Source organism: Scardinius erythrophthalmus (assembly GCF_964197995.2).
Source record: "Scardinius erythrophthalmus genome assembly, chromosome: 7".
Lineage (NCBI taxonomy): Eukaryota > Metazoa > Chordata > Actinopteri > Cypriniformes > Leuciscidae > Scardinius > Scardinius erythrophthalmus.
The window spans coordinates 17,442,352-17,462,490 of record NC_138227.1 but is presented as its reverse complement, the minus strand read 5'-3'; the positions used below and the strand labels follow the sequence as shown (position 1 = coordinate 17,462,490).

The following is a 20,139-nucleotide window of genomic DNA, read 5'->3' as shown; positions in this document are numbered from 1 at the left end:
ACATCTACGGCCATAATGAACCAAAATGAACAACCAAATCCAGGAAGCATCTAGGCAAATAAGAAGAGGACAAATGCTTTGTGGATGGATAGAAGAGTCTTTATGGCCCTAAAAGCGCACCAACTGGCTCTAACAGGAGCCCGCATTTGCTCCAAACATCAGCTGTTAAAACCCATTAAACAGTGATGACTGAGTAATGACATGATCAAACAAGAGCAGAGTATGTGTGTGCTTGTGAGCATGCACACACACACACATACATACAGTCAGGGTAATAATGGGAAGTGAGAGCAAAAGTCAAAAGAAAATAACTGAATAGGTAAGTGAATGTGGAAGTGTCATTTGGGGTAATGTCAGATGACATGGGTCGAGTTGGGTCTCTGAAATGACCGGCCCCTCCCCCAGGTGACATCACAATGAGGAACGGGGGAGCTGAGCGGCAGCGGCCTGGGGAGATTTTCCTTTTCTGCTCCAATAAACTCAATCACCCGTCCTGACAGGGCTGGAGGATGTGCATTTCTTCACGCTAGATTGTCCGTTTAAATTCTTTGATATTGCAGGAGGAGGTGGGAAAGCAGAGAGTAAGCCAAGTTCACAACACACTCAGTTGCCACCAAGGTCAAGAGGACAAGCTGACGCCGAAAGCCAGTCAGAACTCATAACGATCCATACCTCCCAAAACAAAAGATCACAATCGACACAGGTCCTACTCTGTCAAAAACTAAAGATTGACAGCCTGCTAATTAGAAAAAGCTGCTAAAGAGGCTTCATGCTCAGCTACTTAGAGAGTTTCGGCCAGCGTTTATGCCAAGCGCTCCAAACAAAACACTGCAGACACCATTAATTATTATTAATTAGCCCAAGCCTCTGACTACATATCCATTCAGATTTATTATATATTAGAAATTCTTAATTCTAGCAGCAAACCTTCTGTTGGCTAGAGTATGTTAGTGGGGCAACAGTGATTTAATGTGTTGTGCTCATGAAGAAGCAGTACTGAAGTGAAAACAGACTTTCCCAAAATTAAATAAAATAAATATATTTTCAAATGAATTCATTTTGAAAATGGTCTTTGCTCCAGGCAGGGTTATGAAAACTGTACCACTAAATAAATAATTAAATAAAAATAGTTTAGAACGGTCCTTGCTACAGGCAACATGTATAGCTCAATATAATAAAATAAGATCAAATAAAAATAAATAAATAAGATAAAATGATTTTCCAGTGAGGTACATTTTTCAAAATATCATCTTTCGTATTCCACAGAAGATAGAAAGTTATACTGTTTTTAAATGACAGAATTTTTATTTTTGGCTGGACAATCCCTTTAATTTGTTTTTAGCCTGTATTTTCCTTTAATACTCCTGAATGTCTGAAAAGAAAATGAATATTTTAGTGCATCAGAGCCGTGTTAATCCTGCAGCCAACTGTCATGCCATCTCGCAGCAGTGAATCACGCAGCACACAGGATTAATCTCGGCCCAGTGTGCCCGCCTTTCCACGCTGCCCCAGAAAATACATAAGATTTAAGCGTCCACACAGCGTGAGGGAGAAAAGGACAGGCGAATAAATCATATCCAATCGCTTTCTGCAGAGAGGCAGTCGTCTCTCTCTCCCCACACTTTTCAGTCACAGCTTAATGCACCGGAGAAAATACAGCACAGCAGTCTGGTCTCCACTTGGCACAGAAGGCCAGGGATTGCATTAGCCAAGACTGCAAAGGGAAAAGGAATATATCAGACATATATAACAATGTGGCATAGGGAATAGAGATTATTAAATGTTCATTTTGGAAATGGTTATGTTGAAAATAACACTAGCAATGTCATGCTGAGCAGCCACAAATCTTTTCTAGCATCATACCATTGTATAGACTTGCACTTTTACTACGTTTTGGTATCGGCAAGCGTTCATAAGCATTAACATGAACGTCACAACACTGCAACCCCCCGGTCAATGTCCCTCCCCTTCTCAACAGCCAGAGGGCTTTTGGCTGCAGCTCCACATTTCCCATTCACTGTCGTGTAGGGGAATCTATGTTCAAACAAACCCTGTGAAAGAGCTCTCCAAACTCGGCTGCCATTTGCTGTACAGCTCGGAAAAACCCATTTTACTAACTCTGTATTGACATCTGTTAAGGTAACAAAAGCACTAATATAGGGTCAGTCTCCCTTTCCTGGAACATCTAAAGCATGTTGTACTGTATAATGCATCCATCTGATTGGCTGGCCATTTCACATCATTCAGGAGTTAGGATATATAGTTTAATTACAAGTTTATATCAATCTGTCAGGAAACAAAGATTGTTTACCAGTAATCAGAATTGATTTGGCAAAGTTTACACAGTTAATATCATTGAATCTTTAAAAGATATTGTTTACTAACATGGCCAAGACCAAAGAGCTGTCCAAAGACACTAGAGACAAAATTGTACACCTCCACAAGGACTGTTTCAAGTATCTGTATGCCAACAACGGAAGACCATGTGAAGACTATTTTTGCACATTGGACTATTATTGTGATAGCATTCATGTCAGTGGCACATTATGTGAAACATTACAAAGAAAACAAATCTTTGGTGGTTTGATGTCAGTCAGACAGCCACATGCTGTCTATATTAGCCCTTCCTAAAATACTGTGGAAATGGGAACTATATACTAGCCTATATAACAATGTAAACTGTGTAAAAAAAGAGGCTTTTATATCATTATAGTAAAGACATAAAAAATTTAAGAATATGTACTTTATTTAACATTCAAAGCATTATTACATTCTATTAGAACACTGTTAAATCTCAAGAGAAACATTTGTTACAGGCAATTTTGCTTATAAACCCAAAGAATGCAAGAGAAGGTGGAGATGGTAAGGAATAGCGCTGTAGAAACATACACACAAAACCTATAAAAACAATATATATTTAACTGTAACCTATATAGCTATAAATATAAAATATAAACAAATGAAGAAGAAAAGTCATTATGAAGAATTAAAATAGATGTTTGCACATTTGTTTTTACTGTTAAAATAATCACAATTAATTCCATGATTAATCTAACCATATTTAACCAATATGTCAAGTTACCAAGTAAACTGACAGTCCTAAAAAAAAAAAAAAAAAAAAAAAATCTATAGTTTTTTGCTGATCCTCTATTCTCCAGACCCCAAATTCAAAACTCTTGGTTTAAATGGGCAGTTCTTGGTCATAAGTTGCAATGTGCCCCTGACTTTATGCCGACTGTTCAAAGTACTGCATCTACTACAAATAGTTATTAGCAAAAGCTGCCACAATAGCACCACTCTTTTTTTTTATTATTATTTCCATGTGTCTACTCAATAATTATGTGCAAACACTCTATCTGCCCAAAGTGACAAAATATTTGCTTTCTTTTATGACATTTGAACCTTGTGGGTTGCAAAGTATTTGCAGCACTATATCACTATCAAAGCAGTTATGCTAATTTGTATGCTAACAGCTCATTCGAAACAAGTCCCATCATCAGGCCATTCCTGTCATCATTCAGATGAGATATGATCTTTAACTGAAGACCACAACAACCAAACGTGGTTTTAGCCTAAAAAGAAAAACACCTGACTTAAATTTCAAGGGTGTTGACTGTAATTGGGTGTTAAAAACAAATTAAAAACACCATACCTGAACCTTAGGGATAACTTGCCCATACTTATTAATAATTACTTTAATGGCCACGTGAAACATTTCTTGCCAGTTGACGCAATATATGTTGCTCTCAAAGGGACTCATTTTGTAACATAAAACGTGCATTCATGGCTATCTTCATGCCGTGATTTCTGAGTTACTTCTATTCATAGACTTTCGGTTGATTTCACAGTGCGGTCTGGGCTTCACGACTGTCAACTGAGATACTTTTTCCTCTGCCAGAGAAACCAGAATATCTACCCCGCAGAGACTAGCCTTCCTCCCAACTATGATTTTCTGCATTTTTTTAAGAGTTTCCATTGGGCAAAACTGGTATACTTGTCCAAATCCGACTTCAAGTACTCAAACATCTTTGTCAATCTGCAAACTTCAGGATTTCCATGCAATCCATCAAGACTAAAAGAAACCAATTCCCTTCAGCTCAGAAGGGTGTAAGACAAGGCAGCACAGCCAAAATCACAATGAGCACTTTGACAAGACAGATGACTCACCTGCAGCTAAGCTTACGTGCTCATATTTACGTCTGACAACGGAGTAACTAGGTGTGTTTCAGAGACTTTCAGCTGCTTCACCCAAGGTAAAGGTGAGTATAGGTGTGGCCCTGTGTTGTAGTGAAAGGCCCATTTGTCTGGAGCTGGAGGGGGCAGGGGAGAACAGAGGGGTAGGGGGAAGAACCGGGGTGTCAGACATTGTTGTGACTCAGCAGGGGCTGGTGATCTTTACTGAGATAGATCTGGTGCAGAAAGAGCACCGGAGAGGAGGAGGAGTTGGTGTTGTGTGCATGCCAAAGTGGCAGCAGGGTGTGAGGCCGGCCCACTCCACTCTTCATTTACACTCCAGTGAGAGCGTCTGTCAGCCACTCAGGCCACAAGAATGAGAACACAACAATATTGTGCTCAAAACATCAGCAAACTGCTTCATGAAACCTGATCGTGAATCAATGTATTGCAGAAAGCAGAAAGAACTGGGCGTGTGTCAGGAGAACACAACCCTTGTGTTGACACTATGATCTAAACCTAGAGTGGGCCAACCAGTTCTGTGCTTACAAATAATGGACTGAAAATCTGAGATTTAAGGGAGCCCTGTAATGTCATACACACACACACACACACACACACACACACACACACACAATCTTATAACAAACAATCACGATCTGAATTGTGATCATCCCAATTTTTAGATGTACTATCGAGAATACCCAGACTGGAACAAGCTTCACGAGTTCACACTTACAAATAAGTCAGATAGAATAAATGCGTATTTGGCGTGCTGTCCGAGGAGAGGGCTCCGGGCTCGGTATTTGGCCCGAACCCAGAGTTACATGATTTGACTGATTTGGACGTTAAGTTTAGGCTTTTAAGGAGGGGCGAAAGCACAAAAAAATAAAATAAATCATCTCTCTCTCTCTCTCTCTCTCTCTCTCTCTCTCTCTCTCTCTCTCTCTCTCTCTCTCTCTCTCTCTCTCTCTCTCTCTCTCTCTCTCTCTCTCTCTCTCTCTCTCTCTCTCTCTCTCTCTCTCTCTCTCTCTCTCTCTCTCTCTCTCTCTCTCTCTCTCTCTCTCTCTAGATAGATAGATAGATAGATAGATAGATAGATAGATAGATAGATAGATAGATAGATAGATAGATAGATAGATAGATAGATAGATAGATAGATAGATAGATATTCCACAAGAACCAATGAGGTTTGGTCTTGCGCGTGCGTCAAGCAGTTTCGGTTGAGCTTGTTTATGTTCTCTGATCAGTGTTTAAATGTGAATAAAAGCCTAAATTAAAAAGTCAAAAGTTGCTTTTAAATACTCCTGTGTATATATCTGTGTAAGCGCTCTTTCAAAGATTTCTATTTACAACTTGTTTTTGAAGTGTTGATCATTAGCCAATCAAAGACATATCTGTTGCGCGTGCGAACAGAAGTGATCAAGTTAATCAGAATCCGCTAAACAGCGCTTGTTTTTCGTGCTGTTCAGTACACTGCAAAGTTTCTGGATTTACAACTGTATTTAAATGCATGGTTGAATCCATGATTGCCAGTGATATAAACAACACAGCAACAGACAAGACAAAACAATCTGATACTGTATTTCAAAACAGATTTGCATTAAGTCTTATAGTGTAAATGCAAACTAATAGACCTAGGCTACCACTTGTTCTATGTAATGTGTACAGGTATGTGTTTTTCTGTCCAATTTAGTTAATTATTCAGACTGAAGAGGTCTGTGCTCAATTAGACTGATTGGTTCCTCTTGTTCATTAAAAAGAACCACCCCAATCGAGAGGTTTGAACGGAATGTTCTGTTGTATGATCACTGTTGCATGCAGCCAGCGAGCACAATAACACTGAAACCTGGGCTGATTGTTTATTGTCCAAAGATAATTTTGCAATGCCCAAGTCTTTCTTTCTCTCCAAGCAAAAATCACAAATTCACAGCTCTACAGCTACAGTCATAATGAATATAACAAGCATTTAATTTCAGAATGCATTAATGATGGTACAGTTTCAAATATTAGAGTGTTGAAATATCATTAGTGAAGCAATGCATCACAGCTCAGCAGCACGGCTATTTGAAGCAACTTGATATTAAGCTGCTCTCTGCTTATCATTGATGAACAGGAAACACGTTTCAACATTAATACCCCTGAGTGTGAAAAAGAGGAACAAAACTTATTCTGTCACAAAATTTCAGCAGTGTTTAATTCAATATAATCATTTGTAATGACTTTAGTGGCTGGGGACTGTAAAACTTACAAAAAAATATTATATAAATATGTAAATATTTTTGATTTACTTTTTTTTTGTCTTTCCTCCAAAAATGTAATCAACCTGATTTAATAATATACATTATCATTGCATGCCATTTATTTTAATATGATATGAAATTTTTTCCTATTATAAAATGTTGTCAAGATTGCATTACAAATGAATGAACGCTAATAATTTCAATTGGACATTAAACAAAAACTTGAGGGCCAAACATTCAATGTGCTGTAAAGCTTTACTATGACAAGCTGATTTAAAATAAACTGCTGCTTCAATTCTAAATGCTATATGAGATGATGTCTAGGTAAAACAATCGGTTCACATACTCGAAAAGCTGTTAACCAATCTGCTTGCAGGATATCCTGTTATGGGTTACATGTCATTCTGCAGTGCATGGGTGAAAGCCAATGATGTCAAGACACAAAGAAACAACAAATGACTTTGAACTGGCATAACCTCAGGATTAAAACACAACAGCACAAGGCTGGCGGTAACAAAAGATGCATAGACCACTTGGCTGTATGCAAACTGCTATGACATGTTTTGTGGGCGGAGCCTACCTGGTGGCAGAAAGTGACAGTTCTGCAGTATAGTAGTCTATAGAAGAAATCAGTGTAAGAGAAATCAGAATCGCGAGATATAAACTTGATATTCTGATTTTTGTTCTCAGAATTGTAATATAAACTTGTAACTGCGAGTTTTAGTGAGAATTGCGAGAGAGAGAAAAAGTTATTCCTCTCAGTGATAACAGATGAGAGGAAAACCAATCATCTTCCATCCTGATATTGGTAGCCTACTCTACAAGATGGAAAGGTACATCAACAAAACCTTACAAGCGAGCCTCTCCCTCAGAGTTAACTTCTATCACTCATGTTTCAATCCCTACAACACTGAAAGCACATCTGTCATCATGGAGATGCCCAGACAGACAACCAGTCTGCTGTTCCACAGTGACGTCAGTGGCAAAGACCTGTGAGAGCTGCTCGAATGGCCAAGTTTACCATTAGAAAACACTCTCTGACTGACTTTTTTCAGCCATCATGAGTGAATAGTATGCGAGTACTGGACAAATAGAGGTTATTGATACATTTATTGAACTTTCCCAGGGCTTGGTTTCCATTAAACACTTATAAAAAAAAGTCTGAATCTAATCAATAGCAAATAACAGTATGATGAAGTTAGACAAGACTTCTCCCTTGATTTGTGTAATGGTCTAAAAAGCAATAATCAAGTAGCGCATAACACTTTGAACCAGTTGTGAGGTTTGCAGTAATGAAATGATCGAAGGAAATTCAATTCAATGTTACAATGGTTTTCTCTTGAACTTCTTGTCTATATGAAATGATCAACCCTGCCACGAACTGAAAATGGTTTAGACTTATTGTTGAATGGCCATTTGGCCTCTTAAATGAGATCAGAGACAGTTTGGATCACATTTGAGATATGAATTTCAAAATAAGCTGTAAGCAACAACATGACAGGATTAAACCAAACAAAAGCATGTTATTGGTTGATGGACAATTCAAGATGGCAGCAATGCTCACACAAGCATACGAACTTCGAAGCCAACAATGACAGAACAATCAACAATAAAAGGTAGTACTAAAAAGTACTTGTAGAGAAAAATAACATGCACAAAAAAAGCAGTTCGGGTCTGTCATTATTGTTAATACAACTAAAAGTAAGTTTTTAAATAAAGCTGAAATAAAATAAAATATTAATATTAGATACAAATTTTAAATGTTGCCTTTGCAACTAACTGAAATAAAATAAGTTGAAGTACTAAAATCGGGGGGAAAGCAAAACAAATATTTTTTACAAATTAATAAAAATGACAAAAGCACATAACAAAACGACTATAACTTAAACTAAAATTAAAATGAAAACTGAAAATTAATTAAAAAAAAAAGCATTAAAAATATTAAGAAATACCAATAAAAGTATATAAATAATACTAAAATAACGCAGGTCATGTTATGTGTAGTTTACTACTAGTATGCAAACAGCAGCACCTCAACTGAATAATATGTCCGAATATGAAGTATTACTATTCACAAAACAGTAGGTGGAAAAACACAGAACTATTGTATCTGCTGAGATCTGCTGAAAGTCTTCAACCAGTGGAAATTTTCCCATAATGCCACAGGAGCTGTCAAAGTCCAAAAAAGTTGACACTCAGAGAACTGTAAGGTACAGTAAATGGCTCTTTTCATGTGCTATGGGTACCAAGAAAGTTGCACACCATGGTTAAATTGCATTTGTTAATTTGAATATTCACTGCTGATTGGTCAAAAGACAAACGGGTCAGAAAACAATGTCAACATGGCAGATGCAACATGTCGGTGAATGTATTTATACTACACACCAGCAAACCTAATAACATGTTTAAGTGCATCCAAATTCTCATATATTCATTGACTTGCCAATGGAAACTGACTTCTCAAAATTGAAAGTAAAGCACAAACCTGGTCAAGAAACAGGCTTGATGACCAACGTCACACACATAAATACAAGACTAAACCCAATAAAAGCTCAATGCTGACCAACACAGTTCATTATTCAGAGATTTCATAAAAACAAAGGTGTCCACTTAAAGCTACAATATGTAAAAACATTTCGCCGCTAGGGGTCGCTAACCTCTTACAATAACAAAGGCGTAGGTTGATGACGCAGTGATAAGCGGAATGATGGGACTTGCTGTCATGCTGATGGATCTAATAATGTTTTTGGATGAGTGAAAACATTCATGTTTTTTAACATGACTGTGGTATGAAGCAGGTCGCGATTGCTAATGAGAGACGGATATCAGCGACACACGCGAGTCCCGTGGATATAAAGGAATAAGGACATTTCATTCTACTGAACTACCCGCAAGTGCTGAATTACTACTCACACAGGTCAGTTTATTAGACGAATGAAACTTGTGAGGTAATGCAGCGCTGTTTCATTTGGTCTAACGTTACACTCTCATACTAAACAGCATTTAAATGTGTGTTGAAAGTTATAATGTTATTCTATGTGTTAGTTTGTTTGCTATATGAGACTAGCAGTAAACTAGATCAACATTAGAATAACATACTGATCATATTCTAACATTTCATCATGTTGAGCTATATAACATTGATTTGTTTTATGTACATTTGCTCACCTGTCTAATAAAAGTACACGCAAGAGCGGCGTCCCTGTCAAGTCGTTACTTGTGAAGCTCTGTCAAGTGCAAGTTAGTCGCGGACGTGGAGCTCTCGGAATCTCGAAAACGCCACGCTAATATTGATCTTCGTTTTATTTCTCCTTTTGTCCCAAAGTCTGCTTGCCATGGTCCATAATGTTTGAACGAAAAAACAACAGGGTGCCGCTAGAGACGTTACGCGCTACGCAGTTGTCCACGTCTGTCGCCATGGTTACTATGGCAGTACAAGCGGAAACCAGGGATAACGCGGATATTACGTCATTGACAGGCGACAAGTGAACAGGGACGGGCACTTTTTAAAATTGAGAATTTCTCTGAATTTACAAATTCTTGGAAACATTATTAACATAATGGAAGTACACAACTGAAAGAAATATATAACACTGTGCAAGTGGTTTTTGGATATTCTGATACAAAATTCTTACATATTGTACCTTTAAGTATATGGTAGGATCAGACCAGAAGCAAGTTTGTCCACATAACACGAACATAACTCATACATACCTGTCAGTGACTGTGGACCGTGTGTCACTCATTGGGCTTTTGTTTTTAGCTGTTATTCGTCCTATATCCTATAGTCATTTTCAGATGCATCAGGAGAAGCATCGGTTTCTGATGTTGCATGAGGCTGTTGCATCCGTATTCTGTTGTGTTGACCAGGAGGTTCTCTAATTAGAAAAAAAACAGAAAATGTATTATAAAAGATTCCATGCAGTTCACCAAAACCGCAATTCAATCCAAATGATTCCAGACAATCATATTCAAAACACACCCAAAAGTCCATACACTTATGCCATTATATGATAGACAACATAAAAGTAGGCTATGTAATACGTTTTAAAAACTTTAAAAGTAAAAAAAATAGCACATAAACAATATGCATGATATTTTCCAACACCAAATAACTCAAATTATTTGGTAACTCAGTAACTCAAATAACATTTGGTTCATCCAGAGGTGGTGCTGTTTACAAATAAACAAAAAAACGGTTCATAAAAACAACATTAACTCTAACGTTACATCTAATATACTTGAAATTAATATAAATAAAACATATAAAATATGTTCTATAAATACAAAACGTATTATCTTGTTAGGTTTAACAGTAGGCTATAGCAAGTCAGGAGGCTTGAACAGTTCAGCTTAATAATTTAACCAAAATATAACTCTCAGAATTGGTGTTTTTTCGTTATTGTGCAGCTGTAAATTTACCTTCGTATTTCAGCAGCAGCTCCCAGGTGAAGTTGAAACACTTCCTACTGCTCGAAGTTGCACTGCTTTGGAAATTAAGTCACTTTGGAGTTTCCTAATGCTGTCCACAGCCAACACAACAGCAGTTTGATACCCGTACTGCAAAACGAGACTGCAGACAAGGCCTTTGCTATGCTAAAGCTAACAGCAGCCTAATAACGTCCACTCCAAAACTGAGACGCGCTATTTTCCCAACAACAATAACAAACAGCCGGCGGCATCCACACCGATCCCACAGTCGCCCAGACAGGGGAAAAATGCACGGGCTCATACACGTGTCACTCGCGGAGAGTTTCTATGGAGCGGCGACGAAATCACTTCAGCATCAAAATAAACAAAACCACTCGGTAAAGTTCGCGTGGGTATCCCCGCATGCTTTTAGAAATGATATGAAAGCAATGGTCCACGTTAAAAACCAGTTAGCGGTTGTAGGTTCCGATCCATCAAACTGGGGAAAGTTGAGATGTGCTGCTGCCGTGTCTCCCGCGGGGCTGTGTCTCAAACCCTAGTGAGAGAGTGAGCCTGCATGGACAGCATTTCCGATTCAACCGAGCTCACGCGCGCTCGCTCTGCTTAGCTGAGTCGGAACGTACACAAAAATGTTGTACAAGTAGTCAGGCTCACTAGATTTGAGAAACAGTCAGTGTTATGAAAGTGATGATGGTGATTTAAAGTTGCTTCTTCGCGGAGATTCAATCAAACTCTAATTAAATGCTTAAAAAAGAAGAGAGTCTGTGACAGATAAATGGCTTAATGTAGTTTTGGATGGCTTTGAGTGTAGACGTTTTTGTATTTTGTTCATAAAGACGCTAAACCGTACATAATTTGAATGGAACATTTGTGTGAGACTCGGACAAGGCGTTCACTTTTCGTCCATTTTCCGTGATATTATGGGTTTTCAGGAAAGGTCTTGAATTTTTATATTTACAGCTGGCTAAATGAGTTTATTATTCCGTTGGAAAATGTGAGCCAGTCACTGGTTAAATTAAATTAACTTCAAGCCCAAGAGTGCGAAATTCTTCAACTGTTATGTTACTTTGCCACTTGGTGGACGTTTGCAAAATTGCAACGCGTTATGGACGCTTTTTTAGTCTGCTTGAGTTGGACCTTTTACTTGCATTATGGATTTTGTTTTGTAATTACTCTAGGTAATAATAAAATGAAGAAGACAGTGTTTAAAATACACGTAAATATACTTATTTCCCCCCAAAAAGAGTTACCTAAACAAAACAAAAATCACTTAAATAAAAAAGGTTAAAATATTAATGTTAATGTTATAAAACTAAACTGCTTTACTGCTTTTTAAAATAAATAATAATAAAACAAAATGCCAAATCACTTAGGCCACAATTATTTATTTTCCCAAAAAGATTTCATTTTACAATCTCTAGGCAGTGACAACACCTAGGCATTTTTGTTATTAAACCCCATAAATATCTTAATGATTTTTTATTCAGAATTAATGAATTTCTGTATGGCCTCTTAATGTATTTTTCAAGTTAGGCTAGTAGATCTGTACAAAAAGAAATGTCTTGTCAGTCAGAATTGCGATTCATGCCACTAAGGTAGTTACAGAGTTATTAGTTACAGTGCTAAAACTATCCACCAATCTGAACTCCTTTATCTATGAAACAATTACACTCGATTTCAACATAATTTAAGGCTTGCGGTGTGAACGTAGCTTTAGTTATGATGTTCAATCTGACGTGGAATGAGACAACACCCAAAATACATCAATAACTCAAACTGATTTGCAAAGATGATGATGAAGTTTATTGATTTTATCAACTGGTGTAATCAATTCACCGTACCTCATCACTCAACTTCACAATTTGAAAATGGTTACTTTCAATAACAAGACTTTTTGGATTTACTTTTACATTCAAGTCATTAATCACACACAAAGCATTCAGTAATCTTCCAGAAACATTTAGTAGAGTTTCATGATCATTTCTGAACATTGCACATACTAAACGTTTAATGGGAAAGAATGTGCATAACTAATTAAAATGTATCACAAGTAGTTCCTAATTACAAAAATATCAAATATTTCCAGTACTTGACAGTTTAAACACTTATGAGTACAAATATATCACATTAGATTTGATTGTAAGAATTTTGTGTTAATCATAATGGCAAATAAAAAAAATTTAAGGGCTCTGAAACAGCATGGGTTTTCCCATGTGTATATTACCAGCCAGAAGTGAACTTTAATGGCTGATATCCTTTTAAAAAAATATGTAAACATCTATTAGCGGCAGAGATTTATTAGCTGTAACGCTGATTTTCATTCTTCTCTCCAATGTTAGAAATGAGAGGCCAATCTGAAGGCTGCATCTAAGAGATCTTTCAGTCTCTCTTCACGTCCTGCCCGTTGACCTCTGCCATCCTGTGACGATTCATCCAGTGCTGGTATTTGACCATGGATTTTCGGTATGCGAAAGGCCCGATGTCAGCCATGAACACCCAGGACAGCGCATACATGGCCACGCCGCCAATCTTAATGATGAACTTGGGTTTCGGAGAGATCAGCTCACAGTACAGCATTTTGCCGCCGACGAAAATGCGCATGAATACAAACAGCAGAACGAACAGAACGTCCACCACGTCTCCCAGTAAGCTGTTGTAGCGGCCAGAGTGTTTCAAGAACCAGCGGGTCTGGAGAAGGGGGTTCGTGATCTCGCTGCCAAACAGCACGGCACAAGACTCGATGCCCGACTCCCCCAGCCAGAGAGTGAGCATAATACCCAGGATGCTCATGGTGTGGTGAGCGAGCATCACCAGGCCCTCGGTGCGGAAGTACACACACCAGGCCATGTCAAAGATAAAATAGCCCAGACTGATCACCATAGCGGTGATCTGCAGAGCGGTGTTCTTTGTACCTGCAGATGATATACAGGAAAATATGAGAATTTGCCATGAAAAAAAAAGACAATACAGCAATGCTAATATAAACATAATACATTAGGGGTGTGCGATGTTTTTTCTATACTAATATCGTAATTGTTGTTTTAACAATGTGCGAGCTAACATTATCGAGCATTTCACTTCAATCAAACAAAAACAAGCCAAATATCAGCTCGACTGCAAGTGTGATATTGGATTTATTTAATAATTCAGTAAACAAAATGCTAATATTAAGTGAATCACATTTGTTTGAATTCACCAACGAAAATAGTTTCAAACAAGCCACAGCAGAACTGCGAGCTATTTTGTAACTGAATCTGTGTTTTTGAACAAATCGGTTGAGTAAATGATTCAATGACCCATTCATTAACAGTTACTTGCTTTGTTTTGTAATGAATCAGCCATTTGAACGAATCGGTTGACTGAATGATTCAATGGCTCACTCATTAAAGGAGAACTCCGGTCAATTTTAACATTGAGCTCATTTTTGTGTAAATTTGGAGTGCTGTCAGTACAGAGAACAACGACAAAAATCGGTGTTGCCTACACCGTTATCCTCTTTTTAAAATTTGCACCCTGTTGACTTCAATGGGGCAAGTTTTAAACCTGCTTTTAGCCTCTTAACATCGATTGTCGAGGTCACGCGCGTGATCATAGGTAACTAAACCTATGCGTGTGAACTCGACAATCGATTACTATGGACTTCGACCGAAAACAGGATGTAAATACAGGTATGTGCGCTGGCTGAAATAACATCATTTTTATTCATATCTTTCACATCTACTGCAGTCAGATTCACCCGTGATCACTCTGAAGGAATCACTCACATTTAGCTGTGCACTTGTAATGACACATCAAGGATGTTAAGAGGCTAAAAGCAGGTTTAAAACTTGCCCCATTGAAGTCAACAGGGTGCAAATTTTAAAAAGAGGATAACACGGTGTAGGCAACACCGATTTTTGTCGTTGTTCTCTGTACTGACAGCACTCCAAATTTACAAAAAAATGAGCTCAATGTTAAAATTGACCAGAGTTCTCCTTTAAGAACGAATATAAAGTACCTACTTCCCTAGTCGAAAAACAGTATTTGAAAAGAGTAAGATGTCCAAATTCAACAGTAAGTGCAAAATAACTGGATGACTGGCATTATTGTATTTTTTTTTAAATAAAGTAATCTTTAATCAAAATAACTTCCCCTCCCTCTTGCAGTGACATCTCTCCTCTTCTCTGGTGATGTGTTTAATGGCCTGAGGGCGGGACAACCTGTCACTCACATGAGATCAACCAATAGCAAACCACAACCATCCAATCAATTCCCCATGAAGAAATTAAGTCCCGCCCTACATTTTTTCTTGTTCGATAAGCTGTTTCACTCAGATATACATCACAATAGGGAAGAAGAAAAGATCTTCGCTACTTCTGTTTCATGCTGACTTTAACGGTCGAAAATGAAGTTCTTCATCCAATTCTGTATCTATTTAGTATGCGATTTCAGACGCAGCGAATGACTTGCAGCACCTATTAATGATTTTAGTGTCATACTTAAAGTATTATTTTTTTAACCATATATTTTAATATTCAAAATTATTTATACAATTGTAATTGCAGTATAAATGCATTTATGCCACCTCTGAGCTGCATTAAACAGCCGCACACCCCTATTAAATAGATTAACATTTGGTACATCTTGCCTGGGTTGGTGAAAGGCCACGGTCCATCTATGTATCCAATGTAAGCAGTTATACAGACTGCAAGGATGCCATGGAATAGTGTAACTAGCCGACAGTTCCATTCATAGCCACAAGTGCCATTTGCATAGCACAGCAAAGCATAAAGAGCAATCCACCCAGCTAAGCACACTCCGACTGCCAGCATCAACGGCGACATCTTTATTCTGTGAACCTAATCAAATAAAATGAGCTGTCACATTCAGAAAACACTTTATCATGTTAGATTGAATGCATGCATTCATGAAAGTACTTACTTGAAGCACCACAACACTTAAGTGACTGTATAAAAATGGCACTTTCCCTTTGATTCTGATGTGGAATAAGCAGTAAAACCACTCGAGTATGTCTGAAGGGGTATCAGTGGATTTCACATGAACAGTTGAGAAATACTAGAGTCTGGCTTGTATCTGGGTGTGTCAAAACTAGACCAAAAGTAACTGTGGCAACCTTATCCACAGCTCTTTATCCAAATGTTGTCCAAACCTCAGATGTGAAGCAGTTGAACTATGTCAATATTAAGTTATTTTATCAGGATATTGATATGTATGTATAGGTTTGAGAAATGAGAAAGGGTTCTTAAGCCCCGTTCGCACCAAGAATGGTAACTATAACAACAATAACTATGTTAGCATCCACACCAACGCACGATAACGTTCTGTCTCATATAAGTGAACTGCAGTTTTGTCGCCTGCCTCTTTAAAGTCTCAAGCTCTTTAAAGCAGGATGGATTCTGATTGGCAGTCAATGTTTTATGGTTCATCAGCTGAAAAAAAAAAAAAACATTCTGAAAGTGATTCCAATGATATCGTTTCTCTATGCTCTATTCTTTTTACTATGCCTTTATCATTATAGTTATCATCATTGATGTAAACGGGCCGTTATTCTTATTCATAACAGGTTCAATAAAAAATACAATAAAATAATATTTTTTTTTAATTAAAAATAAATGTATAAAGTGCTCCTTTTCATTAAATCATATTAACTGGTTGCTATTAGTGAATCAAAAACATAAAAATAGATAAATCTAAATAAAAGAATGAATAAAATATGTGGTTAACACTTTATTTTATTGTGTCCTTGTTACGCGTTACATGTATTTTACTATAGTAATAACTATTTGGCATAATTACATGCAACCTACCCTAACCCTATAGTAAGTACATGTAGTTAATTGTTATTATTAGTCAGTACTTAAATGTATAATTACACTGTAATAGGGACACTTTGAAAATAAAGGGTCCCACTTTATATTAAGTGGCTTCAAGTACTATGTACTTACATTGAAATTAATAATTTGATAGAATGTAGCCTACTTATTGTGTAACTACATGTTTTTACATTGTACTTACATTTTAAAAATTCCTGCATGTAATTACAGTTGTAATTAATTTATGTAATTACATTTATTATTACACAGTTGACCCTTCCCTTACACCTTAAACCTACCCAATCCACCACACCTGTCCCTAACCTTACCCGTACCACACCTCAATAGCAGCAAAAGTGTTTTACAATACAACATGAACACAATAAGTACATTGTACTTATTTTTTAAAGTAAGTACATGGTACTTAACGCCACTTAATATAAAGTGGGACCAAATAAAGTGTTACCAATTTTGTGTTTATTATTTTTTTATATGATATTAGGAATAATTATTACATTGCATTGATACTGCTTATAAATTAAAAAGTAAAATAAGATGTATTTCTGATTTCTTGTAGGGGGAGACCAGGGATGGTATTAACAGTTTTTGTTTGAGCATCAGTAACAGGTTGTGGTTGTTGTTTGTGCTAGATCTCTCAAAATTTGACACATGGTAGCCACATTTGTCTACAACAAATAAAACTCACTTGGACTTGTACTACACAATCACAGATTGTGTGAGTTAATGTCAAACACAAAGAGATCCATTGTTACAACCTTCCCCCCTACTGGGGTGATTTGTAACACAGGCAGGGAATAGATGTAACAATGAGAGATGATTTGCTGAAATAGTATGCACATAATCTAAATTAATGCAAGAATGTTATTGAAGAACAAAGAATAATCACTTTTGAAAAAAATTGGAATACAAAAAACATATTGTATTTCTTTTGGTCTTTAAATTTAGCACAAAAACAACTGCTGTGTGTGTTTGTGTCTGTACTGTATTCCTGTCACGGTCAGTCGCTGGCTATGTTGCCATCCACTTTTGCGATATCACATAGAAACTGCTGGATTGAAATGCCAAGATGAGCATAAATTCGAAAAATGTGCACAAAAAAACATGCGCTCAATTGAGGCGGATAATGTTTAATCTGATAATCTGATAAGAAGACATGCGCATAAACTACGATGAAAACATATTTACCACATAAATCTCTTGATGCGCAACAAAAAAAAAAAACAGGATGTGTTTGATACCTGGACTCCTGATGGATTGATACCTGATGGATACTTGGAATCATCATAAGGGGTTGTAACTAATTAAATGAACTGTTACAACTATCCCCACCCCAAACAGCCATAACTTAGATTAAGCATGAACGCAAAACATCAAATTAAACAAGAGAAATGGCTATAATTTAGGTTATGTAAGTTAAATAATTGTATCTATAATACAATGGTTGCTAGGCTAGGCTAAGGCTAATTTTGTTTTTACTTTCCTTCCTGAAAATCTGTTTTTTTGGTAATAAAATCTACAGTGTTGCTCACAGTCACATGCCACTTCTCCTGTGAGCTCGAAAAGGTGTGTGTTGAAATATACAATTATCTGACCATTTAGCAACAAATTTTTCTTATTTCCAAATGTCTTCCTCAAACGTATTAGAAGAATCGTTAACAGAATAGTTAAATTCCTTACTATTCCCATCCCTAGAGTTATGGTACCAAAAAGTCAGTTCAATAAATAGAAATGTCCAATGCAATCGCACTTTTCAAATGTAAAATAAATTCATTAATAAATAAAGTTCATAAATATAAGAGTAAATTGGAATAATCATCACAGAGAGATCTTAAAGGGACAGTTCACCCAAAAATGAAAATTCTATCATTTACTCACCCTCAAATTGTTCAAAACCTGTATGAATGTCTTTGTTCTGAACACAAATTAAGATATTTTGAAGAACGTTTGTAACCAAAGAGTTGTTGGGCCCTATTGACTTCCATAGTATTTTTTTTTTTCTCCATACTATGGAAGTCAATGGTTCCCCACAACTGTTTGGTTAGTTACCCATATTTTTCTAAATATCTTATTTTGTTTTCAACAGAAGAAAGAAACTCATACAGGTTTGGAACAACTTGAGGGTGAGTAAAAGATGACAGAATTTTCATTTTTTGAGTGAACTATCCCTTTAAGATTCTTTGCTCGCAGTAGATTACTGATGGACCCAGTCTTAAACTAATCTTCTGAGCTGTGGGTTGGATGAGGTTAATTAAATTAAAAGCAGGTTAAACGTGTAGCCATGAAATTAAATCTGTTTTTAAAACAGGAAAAATGTATATACCTCTTAAAATAGTCACCTCAATAGCATGTTCATTGACAGGCCAGATAGTTATTGAGTGCTCAGCATGGATGCTGTCTTCCTCCGTGCCTCCCGCTTCAGCATCACGTACAGAAGAGCAGCAGCGGACCCGACACGAGGCATTGAGGGATCTCAGTGTTCAGCTCCGGCATCGTCTTCTTGGAGATGGTACGCAGATCACCACACAAACAAAAGGCACATTTCAGCCACCCAGTCACTCAGCGACTGGACAACAGCGAGGATGACAACAAAGAGTAAGGCACATCCCTACAGCAGGGCGACCTCTGTTGGTATGGAACGCGAAGAGCGAGAAGCGTCCCTCACAACCAGAGCCGTTGACGACGGAAACCTCATTGTTTGTAGTCAACATTTCACACTGGATGACTACGAATTAGGTCTAGCACTAATAGTGTTTTGTGCCAAACAAACGGAGGGGGGGGGACTGAAAGTTTGCCCAACAACCCGAAGAAAAACGCCGTCGTGTACCACAGAGCCGTTGAAAAACAGCATTGGATTTGATTCAAACAGTGTTTCTGCGATTTTAATTTTTATGAAGTGCCTGCTGCTGATAGCAAATTTCCAGTTTGACGATTATAAGTAATAACAATGTCTGTAGTAGAACTTTAGAAGTATTTTGGCGGTAACTATATGTACTTTGAGCTTAAAGGGATAGTTCACCCAAAAATAAATTTCTGTCATTATTTACTCACCCTTAAGCTTTTCTAAACCTGCATTAAGGTTCTTTCTTGTGTTGAACAAAGGAAAATATTTTGAAAAATGTTGTTAACCAAACAGTTGCTGGACCCCATTGGCTTCCATAGTACAGAGAGAGAGAGAGAGAGAGAGAGAAAACATTTGTGTTCAGCAGAAGAACGAACTTCTTACAGATTTAGAACAACCTAAAGGTGAAACTCGAAAAATTAGAATATTGTGCAAAACTTTATTTATTTCAGTAATTCAACTTAAAAGGTGAAACTAATATATAGACTCATTACATGCAAAGTGAGATATTTCAAGCCTTTATTTGTTATAATTTTGATGATTATGGCTTACGTCTTTTACAGATTTTGAATTTGGGGTTTTCTTAAGATGTAAGCCATAATTTTTTTCCGAGTTTCAC

General features: G+C 37.1%; 2 protein-coding genes across 3 annotated transcripts in view; both read right to left on the bottom strand.

Moving 5' to 3' along the window:
* Nucleotides 1-11,448, bottom strand: part of arhgef12a (Rho guanine nucleotide exchange factor (GEF) 12a) — a 46,148-nt gene extending 34,700 nt beyond the window's left edge. For both annotated transcript variants that reach the window (XM_081370104.1, XM_081370105.1), the window contains exons 1-2: nucleotides 10,839-11,448; nucleotides 10,131-10,294 (exon numbers count right to left, since the gene is read on the bottom strand). In XM_081370104.1, the coding sequence (XP_081226230.1) occupies nucleotides 10,131-10,162 (32 nt within the window). In that variant the 5' untranslated portion in view covers nucleotides 10,163-10,294; nucleotides 10,839-11,448. The remainder of the gene's footprint in view (nucleotides 1-10,130; nucleotides 10,295-10,838) is intronic.
* Nucleotides 11,449-12,630: 1,182 nt separating this feature from the next.
* Nucleotides 12,631-19,350, bottom strand: tlcd5a (TLC domain containing 5a). The gene is made up of 3 exons (XM_081371721.1): nucleotides 19,018-19,350; nucleotides 15,475-15,685; nucleotides 12,631-13,759 (listed from the first exon to the last, which is right to left on the bottom strand). Exons 2-3 carry the CDS (start codon nucleotides 15,668-15,670, stop codon nucleotides 13,227-13,229), a joined length of 729 nt encoding a protein of 242 aa, XP_081227847.1. The 5' UTR covers nucleotides 15,671-15,685; nucleotides 19,018-19,350; the 3' UTR covers nucleotides 12,631-13,226.
* Nucleotides 19,351-20,139: the final 789 nt, after the last annotated feature.

Coding starts and splice junctions, on each gene's coding strand:
- tlcd5a (XM_081371721.1), bottom strand. CDS start 15,670: ATGTCGCCGTTGATGCTGGCAGTCGGAGTGTGCTTAGCTGGGTGGATT. Junction 13,760..15,474: donor GTGGCCTTTCACCAACCCAG/GCAAGATGTACC, acceptor TATCATCTGCAG/GTACAAAGAACACCGCTCTG.